The 17,777-nt window shown below is 40.6% G+C and overlaps 1 protein-coding gene across 1 annotated transcript in view; it reads left to right on the top strand.

The window, feature by feature from the left end:
* Positions 1-285: 285 nt before the first annotated feature.
* LOC308367893 (GTPase IMAP family member 7-like) overlaps positions 286-17,777 on the top strand; it is a gene marked incomplete at both ends in the record, with an annotated part of 54,824 nt that continues 37,332 nt past the window's right edge. Inside the window, one exon of the mRNA XM_080841894.1 lies at positions 286-550. Coding sequence (XP_080698020.1) covers positions 286-550 — 265 coding nt within the window. The remainder of the gene's footprint in view (positions 551-17,777) is intronic.

Here is a 17,777-nt window from a genome sequence, read left to right as displayed (position 1 = left end):
TATTTCATAATATGCAATCATAATATGCTATTTATAATAATACTACTACTAATAATAAAAATAATAACAATTATAATAATACTCATAATACATATGCATTATTGAAACAGACAAATACACAGTGATCAAATTCAATGGCAGTTAAAAAAGGGATTTAAGTCAAAGTCAAAACATATTTTTAAAAGAACCAAGTAATGGTGCAACACATGTTTGTAAAACTGTTGTCAGTGCATATTTGGCTTACTCTTTGTTTTCACAGTGCCTTCATCTCCTGCTGATGTGAGGATGGTGCTGGTGGGGAAGACTGGATCAGGGAAGAGTGCAGCAGGAAACACCATCCTGGGAAGAGAATGCTTTGAATCTAGGCAGTCACCTGAATCTGTGACGAAAGAGTGTCAGATTGTGGTCATGCCGGGGGAGAAGACCATCTCAGTTACTGACACACCGGGTGTGTATGACACAGTATTAGGTGAGGAGGACGTGAGACGTGAGCTGGAAGGCTGTATTTACCTGACGTCTCCTGGACCCCATGTGTTCCTGCTAGTGATCAGTCTTGGGGTTCGATACAACGGGGAAGAGCAGGATGTAGTTCATTGGATCTGTGATCATTTTGGGAAGGAAGCTTTACGGTACGCAATAGTACTCTTCACTCGTACGGATGAGCTCAAAGATACGACCTTAAAGCAGTATGTTAATAAGAGCAGTCAGCTAAAGAAGCTCATTAGTGACTGTGGAGGCAGATTTCATGGATTTAACAATAATGACAGAAATCCAAATCAGGTCACTCAACTGCTGCAGAAAATTGAACAAATGATGGAGAACCACAGAGTGAGTGGAAGAGAGTACTATATTGATGAGACATACAAGATAGCCCTGAAACAGATTCAAGATGCCAGGAGACTAAAGGGGACTAAAGAAAAAGTTCTGGGTGTGGTTTCAGCTGCAGGAGTGGTAACAGCTGTATCTGGAGCAATTTTGCTCGGAGTCACATCATCCCTGATCGTCTCAGGAATGTTGATGGGAGCAGGGCTTGTAGCAGCAGTGGGAGGTGGTGTTGCGTTTCTTGAAAAATTAGCAAATAAATCAGAAAATAAGAAACCAAATGACCAAATTAAAAATAACAAGTAATTTAAATAGATATTAGTAGTATTAGTAATAGTGTGTGTGTATATAATTCTTTCAAGTAACTGAAATAAAACAAATCCTGCATGTTTTTTGCAGAATCATATCGGATTTTTCCTTTGTTTTTGTTTATTTCCCAAACAAAAGGTTCTGGGTATGACTGTGTATACAAAATTGTGTTTGATAAAAGAAATAAAGAACATTTTTTGCGATAGTATACTCTGTAAGGCATTAATAAATATCTTGAATAGAAAATAAGTGAATATACGTACAGTATGTGATGTTGTTATTTTGGGGGAAGGTACATAAAAACCAACCCAGTTCACACCACCATGCACTTGTTTTGTTAAGACCTTGCCTTAGGTGACTGGGCACATGTTCACTATATGGTCTGACGTTGCTCTGCTTGGTATCCTACTAGCAACTGAAAGTGACTGAATCTAAAGTGACTGGATATTAATCAGAATCAGAATCAGAATCAGAAATCAGAATCAGAAACAGATTTATTGTCACGTAGGTATGCGCCTACTTGAATTTTTTTCTGGTGCATAGGTGCATACAGTAAACATAAAAACATAAAAACACAAACATACACACACAATAAGTAAGTACTATGAAGGGACTGGTTAGTTGCATTAATTCCAACTTATTTATACCTAGTATAAATATATTACTTTTATTGGCATTTAAACATTTCTTGGTGAGGGCTCTTTGTTCAGACCTGGGGAAGGAGGTGAGAACTCCCTTCCCCCCAGGTTTGGGCAAAAGTGTCTGCAGCCATGGCCTATTTTGAATAGCTGGTAACACCCCTTAACCATTATGTATAAAAGAGCCTGTTCTCTAAGGAGTAGGTTAGATAAGCTAAGGTAAAACACTGTGAGTGAGTGTGTGACTTCAAGCCTCTGTCTCAACAATGTGTGGCCGCCATTGTTAAGAATAAACCTGGTTCATCACTGACAAATCCATGACTGAGTCTTCCAATATATGGTAGTAAACTAATTACCATCAGATGGAGGTTCTGGACCGAGAGATACATTCTTGTATTTGCTGAGATTCGAGTTTGCTGTAAAGAATCCTCTTCACCGCGTTTGTGACACAACACTTTGGTAAGTACATTTACCTTCTCTTGGGAAGATATGTGCCATAGATTTTAGTACGTTTGACCCAGAAGTTTCAGACAGAATCTTGCCAGAAGCCTTGATTTTAGTACGTTTGACCCAGAAGTTTCAGACAGAATCTTGGCTGCTATATTTAATCCCAAGAGAATATAAGTGTTTGTGTTTCAAAACGGGTGTTGTGAAAACTGGAAAAACAGCATTATTTTAAATTTTTGAAGTTCATTTGTACGTTGTTACACTAAATTATGGAAACTCAGTTCTTGGATTTGACCAGTCATGTTTCAAGACATAAAAATTCTCTAAATCCAGATTTCACAATGCTTTTGATTAAGTCAGAGTTTAGACTGCTAAATGTTAACACTGTGTCTATTCACAAAAAGTTTACAGACAGCTTTCACACATTCAACTTAATTCACACGTCAGGACAGCCTTGACTGAGACCCTCAATAGCCCATCAGGCTGAGGTGACCACACCCAAGCCACAAGACTAAGCATTTTTTATGACTACACATAATTGATTTAACCCAAGTTACAATCATTGAAGGAAGTGTTAAAATTACAAACAATTGCAAGCATATCCCTGAGTAATGATCTTACAGCATCAGAAGTGCTGTAACATCAAAAGGGGGAGGAGATGAGGCTTAGCTTCAAAGCAATGTAGGTAATGCATACCCTGATAAGATGATAACTGCAAAATGTTTTTTGTTTTTTAAGCAGGTCTTAGCTGCTGAATTTCTGACTACCAAATGACGCCAGGAGCGCTGAATTAATTAAATGCCTTAGATGGTTTGGCTTTCACTGGCCCCTGAAATCTGGATGATAGAAGGGTTTTTATAACATAATGCTTTAACGAAATGTTTAACTACTGTAACTGGAACTCTAAGTAACTTATTTTCTTGTAGGAATGGAAACATTGTCTCCTGAGCAAGCAAATTAATCTGTGTATGTGTGAATGGGCTGGCCAGCCATAGAATGAATGAAGTTACAGAACTGTTAACAACAAATGTGACCACTGCTTTTGTTTTCAGGTGAAATTGTTTGATTAACTTTCAAATATTCAACGTCTTGCTCTAAAGGATATCTGTGAATTTTTTAATGGCATTTGCTAACACTGTTTCTTCCTGAAAACCTGCTTCTTAAACCGCAAGGGCGCCACATACATTAACATCCAATGGCGAATCTGGGCGCAGACATACCATCAACAGCTTTTCACACCCAATACCAAATGTCTATTGTCTAATGTGTGGAGTATGCTAAGAGGCTTCCTGCCTCATGTAAGTGTTGTCCAGTATTATCTCCCCCAAAATCTCGTTACAGGATATGGAGATTAGCGGATGAAGGACAACTGCACCATTCAACCCAGATCAACCCCTCTGGAAGAAACCATCAGACGGGACAGCCAACACCTTATTCAGCCTCGTCACGATGACAACAAGGAAAGGAGATGTCAAAAAGGGGGACATTTGAACCCAAATCAACCCATCTGGAGGAACAAAACCATTGGACCATCAGACGGGACAGCCATCACCTTCAACCATCAAAGAAGATCCACATCTCTTGACCAAAAGGAACCACTCAAAGACGATCAACACCTCTCACCCTGAAGGAATCACTCAAGAGCCATCTCCTGATATGCTAAGGAGTGAATAGGCTGGACGACCCCATATGGAGCAAAGAATGGAGACACTCACACAAGACACACACACACACAAGGACACTCGCACACACACACGGAAAAACACAAGGACACTCGCACACACACACGGAAAATCACAAGACACCACACAAGCACACACACATACACACACACACACACACACACAGACTCACACACACACGGACACTTGACTCAAGACACACACACACACACGGACACTTGATTACAAGGACACTAAAGCGTATTACCCTTCAACCGACATTATAATAAAGAAATTTTACATGGCATGGACCACTTAGTAACCAGAAAGGAAATGTTTTAAAATGTTCTGTCTTTTGTTTAATCCTAAACATTTTTGATTTGTTTGTTTTGTTAGTTTATTTTAGTTTAGGATTCATGTGATTTGATTTTTAAGCTTTTGGTTCACTTTTTAATTTTATTTCCCTGCTGGCTACAATGTACTGTACATGTATTTATTACTGCTGAGAATACTATGCCCCATTTGTGAGACAGAGATTGAACAAAGCCACTCACACAAGGAAAAGAAGAAAATATAGTTAATATCTAATGTTATGTTTAAGACATTCTGTCTTAAAAAGGGGGAATGAAGGGACTGGTTAGTTGCATTAATTCCAACTTATTTATACCTAGTATAAATATATTACTTTTATTGGCATTTAAACATTTCTTGGTGAGGGCTCTTTGTTCAGACCTGGGGAAGGAGGTGAGAACTCCCTTCCCCCCAGGTTTGGGCAAAAGTGTCTGCAGCCATGGCCTATTTTGAATAGCTGGTAACACCCCTTAACCATTATGTATATAAGAGCCTGTTCTCTAAGGAGTAGGTTAGATAAGCTAAGGTAAAACACTGTGAGTGAGTGTGTGACTTCAAGCCTCTGTCTCAACAATGTGTGGCCGCCATTGTTAAGAATAAACCTGGTTCATCACTGACAAATCCATGACTGAGTCTTCCAATATATGGTAGTAAACTAATTACCATCAACTACTACATAACATAACATAAAAACATAGGAGCACACTAAGTACTAGACATAACATAAGTACTACAGAACACAGTATGTAAACAGATGTATATATAAATAGAGTGTATATAAAGAAGTAAAGTAAGGGGTAAAATGCAAAAGAAAGCAGTGCAGGTGTGCAAAAGTGAATGTGCAATGTAAAGGAGTGAAATGAGATGTGAGTTAACATAACTCAGATTTGGGGAGTGGGGGAGGGGCAAGAGTCCAAGACAGGTGGGGGACCCGGGCCTTGTTGATGAGACCAGCAGCAGTAGGGAAAAAACTGTTTTTGTGGCGTGAGGTTTTGGTCCTGATGGACCGCAGCCTCCTGCCGGAGGGGAGAACCTCGAAGAGTTTATGACCCGGGTGGGAGGGATCGGCCGCAAGCTTACCTGCCCGCCTCAGGGTCCTAGAGGCAAACAGGTCCTGTAGAGATGTCAGATTGCAGCCAATCACCTTCTCAGCAGTGCGGATGATACGCTGCAGTCTGCCCTTGTCGTTGGCAGTGGCAGCAGCGTACCATGTGGTGATGGAGGAGGAGAGGATGGACTCGATGATGCAGGTGTAGAAGTGCACCATCACTGACTTTGGCAGGTTGAACTTCCTCAGCTGCCGCAGGAAGTACATCCTCTGTTGTGCTTTTTTGGTGAGGGAGCTGATGTTCAGCTCCCACTTGAGGTCCTGGGAGATGATGGAGCCCAGGAAGCGGAAGGACTGCAGTGTGGACTGGGGAGTCTTCCAGGGTGATTGGGATGGGTGGGGCTGCGTTCTTTTCTAAAGTCAACAACCATCTCCACTGTTTTCAAAACATTTAGCTCCAGGTTGTTCTGACCACACCAGGTCACCAGATGGTCAATCTCCCACCTGTAAGCAGACTCGTCCCCACCAGAGATGAGTCCAATGAGGGTGGTGTCGTCCGCGAACTTGAGGAGTTTGACGGACTGGTGACTGGAGGTGCAGCTGTTTGTATACAGGGAGAAGAGTAGGGGGGAAAGAACGCAGCCCTGAGGGGAACCAGTGCTTATAGTCCGGGAGTCAGAGACCTGCTTCCCCAGCCTCAGTCATCCTCCATCTGCAAGCTAGCTGGCTGCAGTGGCCCTGTCCCAAAAGCGTCCCTTCTTATCTCTCGTGACCTGGTTAATGAAAACAGTCACTAGCCCCTTATACATGCGTCAATGTAAAGCTGTTACATTGCGCCTACCACGATAGAAACTCGCGAACGTGTTACAATTGCCTCATGTATAAGGGGTCTAGATGTAAACCGTTAGTTTTTCCGCCGATGTCTGAGCCTTTCGAGAGAGGTGGTTTACCACGTTCATTCGTCTTAGAAAAGGGCGTGTCAAATCAGGCCGATGTGTCATGGGGGAGGCCGTGCGTGACTGGGGGGAGACGGTGACAGGAGGCTAGAAAGGTCACTCCATCATCTCTTTGAAATTCCTTATTCCATGAGTGGTAGGCTACAATGACTGGCTGTTTTAAAATATAACTAATAGCCTAACGAAACAAAATAACCCAGGAAGTTTCATCTTCGAGACGTTAAGGCTTCTTCCAATACTGACAGCTGACTCATAGCTTGCAGGTTTGCGGGAGACGCGACATTTGAGGGATGTCACTTAATTTAAACCTTTTTTGCTTCCGTTAGTGTGTGTGTGTGTATGTGTGTGTGTGTGTGTGTGTGTGTGTGATAGAGACAGAGAGGACTCAGTAAAACATCGGAAAACACCGTGTCTCGTAAGCCTTAAACTATCAATCACCCCCACAATGAAATATGCCATTACAGTCGCGACAAACTTCTTGGCATTGTGGTGCGCCCAAAACGCAAGCTATAAACGTAGCCATCCTAATGTAACCAAAATATACCTCTGCTGATATGCCTAACCTTCGTTCTATTTAGAATTTGTCTTAGCACTATGCAGGAATAAAATAGCATCTACAGTGTCAGGATTCAGGCGCTCTCGCCTGGCTTCTATAACGCGCCCTGCTGCACTGAAGGAGCGCTCACTCGCAGCACCTGTTGCTGGAACGCATATAATTCGTTTTGCAAGGTGCTGTAGTCGTGGGAACGACTGGCCTGGTTTCTCCCAAAAGGAAAGTAGATTTTCCTCTGCTGATCCCGCGTCTATATGGAAGTTTGTAGAGAGATTGCCGGGGAGTAAAATGCTCCCTTTCCGTTACGTCTGCTGCTGGCTAGTAATACAGACAGCCGGAAAGGTTAATAAACGGAATGAAATAGCTACACATTACACACGCTATGTTTTATTAAAAGCCACGTTACTCACATACTGGTTAACACTGTTTGTTACAGCACATAAATGTTTGTCGCTACATCCAAACTGCGTCACCGTTGTCCCTCCCTGTGCTCCAGCCGCACCATTTTGCTTGCAATGTGAATCATTTAATTTAAATATGCTTATTGGCATTTGTTGCACCTTAATCATTTTCTACAAACATGATATGCTATGTATGGTGTAGTAGACTGAGACTCTATTCACTACTGCACAAAAACTAGACACGTTTGAAAAACTAGACGTTTGCAATGAAGTAGGTTAACTTTCGCCAATATCTCCGTAAGGGAGATGGGTTATGTGCTCAAATTTCCTGGGATCAAAGAAGACGTTAGTATTCATGTGCAAACTAAAAATCACGTCTCAGGATTGCTGCGCATGCAAGTTATTTCGGGTGTCTCAACTGTAACTAATACCACTGTCAAATAATTATTATTATAACACAGTTTTCTACCGTTGTTGAAACACATCCACGCGTAGACTCGTTTTCTTTCCATCCGAGAGTGGTTATTCAAAGAAAATATTAAGAACTATATGCTGATAGAAAGAAGGGAACTTTAAGCCACTACACTGCCTGTGCCCGATGCGGATCCACGTTGATGTTGTTAGTAAACAAACCAGGTGGGAGCACATCTCCGTGGTCTTTGCGCATGCCCGAGGCAATGTAACCGCTTCACATTTTGCACATGTATACAGGTAACGACAAGAGCCGTTTCCCTTGAAAATCTTCACACCTACACGCGAATACGATACGATAAACTGATCTGATCTCAGTGGCACATGTATAAGGCCCTACTGTTTCTACTGGGCTACTTGACACCTGGTGATTAGAATCACCACATAACCAGACTAAATCAGTGTTGTCAGCAGGGGTTGCCAATCTCACTTCTGTTTCAGATTCTCAGTGCAAAAAGTCTAAAAGCCTGGATAATGAAAACATCTCTGCTATGTTCCATGACTGCATACCCGCAGTAGGGGCTGTGGTGGGGTCAATATGACTTTAGGAAAAAATGACATCATGGCCAAACAGCACAAGCTGCACAGTCAAGGGCAAAAGGGCAGATTGACTCACTGTGGCATTAACACACACACACAAACACACACCAAACACACACACACACACACACACAGACACACACACAAACACACACACACACACACACACACACACACACACACACACACACACACACACACACACACAAACACACACACATTGTGACCCTCCAGTACAGTTTTGCTAACTTTACACATGGTCCTGATGCACTTTTCTTTACTTGTTTGTTTATGTCTAGATTACTGTGCTACTCTGCACTCTGGCCCCATGGTAATCATGGTTACCCAAGAGGGAATAAATAAACCCAAGCAAAAAGCCAAAAGTGTCAGTCATATTTATTAAAATCCTTGTTTGAATTTATCAAATTGTGAGGCACATGGAAAAAAAAGAATACATCTCAGAGATTGCCCCCTAGTGGTGTGTAGTCCTGGCCACATGTCCATAAAACCCATGGGGAGATCGGCTGGTGAATACGTCTTTAGCCCTCCAATATAAATATCTCTAAACATGGTACTTGTGGCAGTGACAGAAACGTTGTTGAAAATCTACAAACAATCCTATTTCACTCCTGAAGAATAACATTTTGATCAATTTTGACAGTGAAAAATTCTCACCCACCTCAAAGGAAAGAGGTATAAAGGTTTTAGAAAAAGAATAGCCACACCTCCACTTATGGTGATCTTGTGACAGCTTCCCCTCTCTTGGTCTTTGCTCTGATGCCTTCAGAGGCAGTGTCAGATACCAAATTGAATGTTTATATACGCTTAATATCTCACAAGCTATTATATTTTAAGACATCTGATTTGATTTATTCTGATCAAATGAAACACAAATGTTAGGCTGTTAACAAATCTTGTGTGAGCATAAACAACAATAATAAAACAATAAACTTGACAAAAGTGAAGTAAGGCTTGTAATGGTCTATTTCGCCACTAGAGGGCAGAGTGTACTTACAGAGGCAGTGTCATACATCAAATTGACTTTTGTGATCAGAATCAGAATCAGAATTAGCTTTATTGGCCAAGTAAGTTTACACAAACAAGTCATTTGAATCCGGGTAAAGTGGCTCTCAGTGTACTTACACAAAATATACAGCACAATGCAATACAACACAACGGTGCAACGGTGCAAAGTCTAAGCAAGTATATACAAGGAGCAATGGCTATATACAGGAGCTGTGAATACACAACAAATAGTGCAAAGAAGTGGAGAGTGCAAGAAGTGCAGGGATAAATATTGAGCGGTGAGAGTATGACAGTTATACAGTAAGGGTGGAATGTATATTGTATTTGAGAAATAAATATGATTATGGTAGCAATTGTACAGTGGTTATTATTTTGATCTAGGGTTATTGCACAGTGCCAAAGTGGCTTAGTTGTTCAGAAGTAAGACATTCCTTTTCATCTAATGTTATTATTGCTGAGGTCTTCTAGAATTTAATCATATACAGTATGCCACTTGTGCATCAATGTTTTTAGTAAGGGGACACAGGACAGTGGCAAGTTGACGTCTTTTTCCCACTGACTTAATTTGAGTGACACCAAGTGGACATGAACCAAGTCTGGTGGCCCATTTGGTGGCCTGAAAAGTACTGCTAAGCCAGAAACCTACAACAAAAATATTTCCTGCCACGATAATAACCAATATACCAATGAAATATAGGCCACTTAATAAAGAATGGAATATAATCACAATAAATATAGTAAATCTCTTCATTCTTAGATGGCTGTGCTTCCCCTGGTGTCCTCTAGGGCAAGCATATTTGATTTGTAACGTGGTTTATGTCAGGCTACTTGTACTGAACTGAGCCGCCTAACACACACACACACACATGTGCGAGCACACACACACACACAAGTGCAAGCGCACACACACATACTGTATGCAGAGAGAGAGATATACAAATATAAAGAGACAGATGAATAGATAGAGAGAGAGAAACAGACAGATGAGAGAGAGAGAGAGAGACAGACAGAGGTGGACTGAGAGATAGAGAGACAGATGGAGAGAGAGAGAGAGAGAGAAATAGAGTGACAGATGGAGAGACAGACAGGTAGACAGAAACAAATAAAAAATGTCAGGAGACTAGAGTGGACTAAAGAAACAGTTCTGGGTGTGGTTTCAGCTGCAGGGGTGGTAACAGCAGTATCCGGAGCAATTTTTTCTCTCTCAGAGACACACACACACACACACACACACACACACACACACACACACGCACACACACACTCACACACACATTCACTCACACACAAATACACACACACAAACATACACGCACACACATACACACAAATACACACACAAATACACACAAACACACACACACACACACACACACACACACTCAAACACACACACACTTACACACACACACCCAAGGACACACACACAAACGCAAACACCCACACTCACACAATTACACAAAAACACTTTGTACACTGCAAAAATGCTTTTCTAACCTAGTGTTATTACTCTTATATTGAGATGAAAAAATCTAGTTGGTCTTGTTTCTAGCTAAATTGTACTTACCTAGTGCTCTTTGGTAAGGTTATTTTTGCCTATTTCAAGCAAATATTACTTATTTCAAGAAATCTTAACAAGCAAATTTGGCTGCCAGTGCGTTAAGCAAATTTGGCTTAAAACAAGCAAATTTGGCTGCCAGTGCGTTAAGCAAATTTGGCTTGTTAAGATTTCTTAAAATAAGTAATATTTGCTTGAAATAGGCCAAAATAACCTTACCAAAGAGCACTAGGTAAGTACAATTTAGCTAGAAACAAGACCAACTAGATTTTTTCATCTCAATATAAGAGTAATAACACTAGGTTAGAAAAGCATTTTTGCAGTGTAGTCATAACCTAGTATCTTAGCTGGTTCAGCATATCTAATGTGACAGCAGTATCTCTCTCTCTCTCTCTGTCTCACTCTCTCTCTCTCTCTCTCTCACACACACACATACACATACATGCAAATACACACACACACACATACACTCTCTCTCTCTCTCTCTCTCTCACATACACACACACAGATAGAGAGAGAGAGAGAGAGAGAGAGAGAGAGAGAGAGAGAGAGAGAGAAAACCTTCATGATATGTCAAACTCTTGACACAACAAAGTAAATAAAAAGATACTACAACTGAAAAACAATCCATAAGTATAAGTATTTTAAGTATTATTATTTTGTATGGTTATGAATGTAAGTCTCTTGGCATAATAAAAATGTAAACAAGTCACACAAATGTTAACACAAACAACTCAAACTAATAAAAGGCCTATACCTAACAGGCTAATATGACAACTGAAATCTACCTTATCTAAGCAACCTAAGGAATGCCAGAGTCAAATTATCTTTGAAACTACAAAACACATTAACTCACAGGGCCCTGTTCACAGTGGTGTATACATAGCAGAAAAATAAAGATGTATTGGGTTTCAAGCACTTACTGGTGAAATCATCACAACATCCCAGGTGTTCACATTGGGTCTTCACATTCAGCATCTGAGACACAGCAGAGGAGAGAGAGGAAAAGGGTCTTTGATTGATGATATTTACCAATTACCTACCTTAACTTAATGTACTTTACAATCAGAAATGCAGGTGAAGTATACACAACTGACATGATCAATTTCAAACAAACATCTTGTCTCAGCATGGAAATTAATTAATAATGTTTTTCTTAAAGCACCATTGCCACTGACACAACAATAACGCTTCTAACTTCATAATTAAAATGTTAAAATAAAAGACAGCTATCAGGGCCTTAGATGATGTGGCATTTCTTCGTATCAGTGTTCAAAAGTACAAAGATATGCATCAAACTTTATAACATTCAAGATAAAAATACCAGCTCTGACCTTTCATAGCTGTTGTAACTTTATCTTAATGTCTTATCTGTCAATGGGAGGGAGACGCACATGCAGCTGCTTATGGTCACTGGATAGGCTCTCTACTCTGACTGAATCACATGCTGCTCTTAACACATATAATCACACCACTGAATGACAATGGAAAGCATTCAACATATTTATGTTATATTGGCTTCAAACACAACTATTTATTATATTCAATTATAATGACTAGTGTATACAAAAGACTGAATGCTAAAACTAGTGACATGGCAAAAGCCCAGGTCATGACAAATGAGCCATGGCTCACTTCTGGTGATTATGAAATTCAGAACTATAAGATGAAAACTGCCTGGATACTTAACAAATGAGATCTGCCTGTTGAAATATAGAAATGTGCCTTGAGATTAACTAGTGATATGAAAGCCATCCATAAATGTCATGGAAGTTGGGGGAGGGACTGCTTGACTGTACACAGAGTTAAACAGTTGAGGAGACAGCCTTGGAGGAGTTTATCAGCACAGCAGCTTGATCATTAACAGAATGGCGTCGGTCAGACCTACTGCTTTTTGAGTTTCAATAGAGTCTCGCACAATCCTAAGAAGACAGCCACTTTAGAGCTTCAGAGAACATTTCACCTCCTTAAATATGTGAGATTGGGGACTGAGGCCTGAGAACTGACAAGGTAAGGCAGCATTAGCTTAAAACCATTGGAATATTGAAAAAGACAAGCCAAGCATATACAGGCTGTAACAGGTTCCAGTTTCATGCTTTGTAAAGTGTGAATATTGTGTCCAAGTTTATTTCACTGTCTCTCACTGCACTAGCCAATCTTAGCTCAAGTTAGCTGATAGTGAGTAAGATCTCTCGGGAAGGTGGTTCAGCAAAATAATCAGTTTAATCCAACAAAGTCTAGCCTCTGATTTTCTGATGTGTAGAACAGTAATCTCGGATAGTACAGTCACAAGTCATGACAATACCTGGTTGTCCTTACAGGCATTTGTATCTCTTATAGGGTATCAGCAAAATGGCATAAAAGATTATCCACTGATTATTGACCTTTGGCCAAGGGGGGGGGGGGTCAGGTGTGTGGGGGTCTCTGATGTATCTGTATACTTGATGCAAATGTGTCTCTGTGGGGGGGACAATAAAGCATACAGAAAGGGTTAGGGGTTAGTGTGTCTGGGGATCTTATGTTTAGCTTCTACGACTGTGTTACTGCATGGCCACGCAGTTGCTTTGTCGGACTCATGAACCTTTCTAGTTCTCTAGTTCTACGTCGGTTAGTGGGTGTCGCAAAGCAATAAAGAAAAAAAAGATGGCGGACCAAATTCCGTAGATGGCCGTATTTGTACATGAACGTTTTTGGTTTTATTTTATTTGCTTAGATTGTTCTAAAGTTGCAGAGAAAAACCCTGTTATTGTAATTGAATAATACGCCCGAGGAGATTTTTGAGGTGTCTAATCTAGCCATCTAATGTACGCTTCTATTTATGCAATGTAATCCCCCTTCTCTCCGCTTCACACTCCTGCCAAAATGGAGTCAGAATTGATGACTCAAGAGAGAGACTTTGAACACTCATAGACACGCACACACACAGACACTCACAAGCACGCCCTCTTGCATATGTGTGTTTGTGTGTGTGTGTGTGTGTGTGTGTGTGTGTGTGTGTCTGTGCATATGCGTGTGTTACAGCTGTTAGTGCATTTAGTGCATTCCTTGACATTTCCGGTGACCTGTTAATTGACTGTCCAAATGTCCATGTTCAGGACGAAATATACTTACCATTATGAATGAAACCTTTCAAATCTTTAGTTTTCTTTTAACAGCCTGGAACTCCTAGGATTCTAGTCAACAAAAAGCACAAGTTAAAGAATACTTGTATGCTTTAATAGCCAAGTGGTTTTGTTTGTAATTTGCATTCACAGAAATGTCCTGGGCAATATGACCACAGAGCCTATTATAGCTTGTAGTTCACCAGTAAAATCACTTCACTGAGCCATGCAGGCGATTGTACTGTAAGAGACTTGAGTAATGACCAAGCTGTGTATGAGACCAACAGGATGTAAGAACAGTGGCCCTCATTCTCGATCTTTTTCTGTAATTCTTCAGAAATGTTTCTTGCACGACTTCGCAAAAACAACGTAAGGGAAACGCCTCCGCTGCATTCCCGCACGCTTGAAAATGCGTTCATAAGCAGCCGAAGTCTTCTCAGCTGTGTTCCTTCCGATCAGTTTCTTAGATTGATGCGTGTTCTCGTGAAAGTAAATTTGCATACAGACACGCCTTACTCCCCATTTCTAAATCCTATTGAGGAGGTTTTTTTCAGCTTGGAGGTGGAGGGTCTACGAGCATCGGGCTCTAAATCAGAGGTCCCTCCTCCAAGCAATTGATGCTGCTTGTGTGGATGTAACGGCTGATCAGTGCAGGGGATGGTTGCGGCATGCACGCCGATTCTTCCCACGTTGCATTGCAAGGGAGAACATAAGATGCGATGTAGATGAGAATCTGTGGCCAGACAGACGTGAGCGTGAGGCTGATCAGGAGAGTGAGGACGAAGACTGAACTCCAGCCTGGCTTTCCTTTCCTTCTGTATGTTTTGTTAAAGTAGTGTAAGCTATACTCCATTTTAGTTTTGATGTTCTTTTTGTTTGACAGTGTTTTTTGCTGTACACATATTCTGTTTCTGTTTTGCAATTACATACTGTAACAATTTCCATGGCATGAGTCCAATACAGTTCGTCATGTGAAACCTTGTTGGATCCTCTTGAATTTGTTTCTGTTTGATACACATAGTATTCTGGAAAGAAAACATCTAATACAGTAACCATTCAGTGTCAAAGGACTAAGCCAAGATTGAAATGTGCACATGAGGGATATTTCTATGGTCCACTGACATACTGACAAAACATCTAAACGTTTTGACCTGCAGTGCTTAAACAATGCCAAAGGGACTTTTCATTTTGGGGGCAGTGACTATTAGTATGAGAAAAGGAATGAGTTTGAATTGATGAGTTGTCTGTTTTGGGAGAGATATGCCCTTTTGCAGGTGTGCCATAGTGTTTTGATAAACCATCTAGGTTATTTTGGCAAATATATTTAAAGCTTGGAGAATGTCCTTTTCTTTTCGGGAAGGAACTTTTCATTTTGGGGGCACTGACTATTTTTATGAGAAAATGATTTGGTTTTGAAGCTTGACTTAACTGTTTTGGGTGAGATATGACCTTTTGAAGGTGATCTATGTAGTTGTGCTGAACCATATAGGCTATTTTGCCAAATGCACTAAGAGCTTTGAGAATTTAATTCGGTTTCGTGAAATTTCCCAAAGCAATGGATAAAAACTGTAACACAGAGTTTTTTCAAACATCATTCCTCAACGCGATTCCTCAAATAACTAAAAGAGGGCCCTGTGGAATCGCATTTGAGAAGATTCCGGAAGAGTAACGACTGCTATTTCGCGTTCTGAAAGTCTTCCGAAGTTCAGATGAAATCGCAGAAGAAAAAACTATGGAGAATGGCAAATGTTTTCCTAAATCCACCGAAGTGGAGTTCCTTCTGAAATCCTTCTGAAAGTCTTCCCAACTGCTGTCGAGAATGAGGGCCAGTGAGCGCTTCTCAGTTTCTAGAGTTTTGATTTCCTAAAGGGAATGAAATCAGATGCTTCACTAGTCAGTTTGTCCAACATGGAGGACTCGTTAATCCCTTTACTTTATATTTATATGCCTATGGTTATTTTCATTACACCCCACGCCACGCTTTGTTCAAGGTTGGTAGGTTAAGCCTATCTGGTCTTGAAATGTCTTAATTGTAAACGTTATGTATTCAGATTTTTTACCTCCCCAATATGTCTTCCCCAGTCCTCCAACAACTCGTCAACACCTCCCATGCATGCTAGCCTACTCATAAAGCTGTAGTCCACCCTAATCTTGTTATACACTGTAGTATTTGAATAGTTTACACAGTTTTCAGACAAATGCAACATTGCATTTATGGAATGATTTCAATGATTTTTCAAAACATTTTAGGAATTTTAAATGGAGAGGTTTGAGGGCATTCCTATGTGGATTTAGATTACAGTTTACGTTACAATTTACTTCTATGTAGGGGGTAATTTCCATCCTTATGAATATATTAAGATGTTTCCACATTATAAACTCTGAATAGAGACAAAGTAGAACATTTTTGGGTGCTTGAGACAAAAGAGAGCCTCACGCAAGAGAGCAAAAGTAAACCTGAAACAAGAGGGGGGTGAAACAAAGGAAGAAAGAAGGAAGTAGGAAAAACAAAAATGGCCTAAAGCACAGGATCACATTACTATAACATCGTCATATTTTAAGCTCTCTAGTTATTTTGGGAACTTATTCTGACAGACAAAGTATTCAATTATGTCTTAGGCAAACAGCTGAGTGATTTTAAATGTAATTATCAGTCAAGATGTTGCTACAGATATGCTAAATGAGTTCAAGTTAAACTGTATTGGCATTTCTCCACGTCCCACACCGCCTGTGGCCTCTCAGTGAGGAAGTTTAGGATCCAGTTGCACATGGAGGGCTTGATGGTCAGGTCTAACAATATTATGATGAGTCTTGATGGTACTTTGTGTTGAATTCTAAACCTGATTGTTCCAATCCTTGATTGTGATTGGCTAAAAGCCGTTGTAAAATCCAGCATTACCTTACAATTTGACCTAATTACATTCCATATTACTGCGCAGCGAATGGCAAGGCATTCATATAGCGTATTTCATACCCAGTGTTCCATCTGGCTGTTGCGTTGCTTCAAGGGTTGCGTGGCAACGATTTATTTAGGAACTATAATTTTTAGTGGCGGAAGAATGACGGTTTATCATTAAACTATTGTCTCTTAAATTGAATTGTCTTTATTTATGAAACCATATCAAATATGTGTAGTAACAGGTTTAGAAAAGCAATAAGCCCCGCGAGTCCGTGCTTTGCGCTGATTTTAGAACAGGTAAGGGGGTTTAACGGCACTACGCTTCGCGTCGTGCCTAACAACTCCCTTACCTGTTCTAAAATCAGCGCAAAGCACGGACTCTTGGGGCTTATTGCTTAAGTAAGGCTGAGGTAGATGAAGAGCACCCGTACATAGGTCTTTTTCTGGTCCAGATGGGAGAGAGCCAAAGCTATGGCATCATATGTGGACCTGTTTGGCCTATAGGCACACTGGAGTGGGTCTAATGCAGAAGGCACTGATGGAACTGCATACTAGCTATTCTACTGCTATTTTGTATAATTTGTATATGTTAAATATATGTGTCCTGCTCTGATTGGCTGTAACATGGTGGTTATTTTGTGGGCATAGAAATGCTCACATGGGGGACTGATGGGACTGGGAATACTGCTATTCTATTGTTGTAAGAAATAAACTAAGTGTAGCCTTATTTTCTATCTGTAACTCATTATTTATTATTGTTATTGTTATTGTTATTGTAATTATTGGATGTGTACTCTGTCTGTCTCACTGAGACCTGAACAAATGGCATGTGAACCCCCCCCCCCTACATTGTGTTGCAGGCACTCTTAACCACTGCGAAGCCTAAGTGATCTTGTTCTCTCAACCATTTATTTTAACCCTTGTGTGGTTATATACAGAGAGCTGGACACTGGGGCTGCTGCACAAGAGGCTACTAAGAGTACAGCTCAGCCAGCC

Source organism: Sprattus sprattus (assembly GCF_963457725.1).
Source record: "Sprattus sprattus genome assembly, chromosome: 1".
In the NCBI taxonomy this organism is placed as follows: domain Eukaryota; kingdom Metazoa; phylum Chordata; class Actinopteri; order Clupeiformes; family Clupeidae; genus Sprattus; species Sprattus sprattus.
The sequence above is the reverse complement of the archived record's forward strand: the minus strand, read 5'-3'. Positions and strand labels throughout refer to the sequence as shown.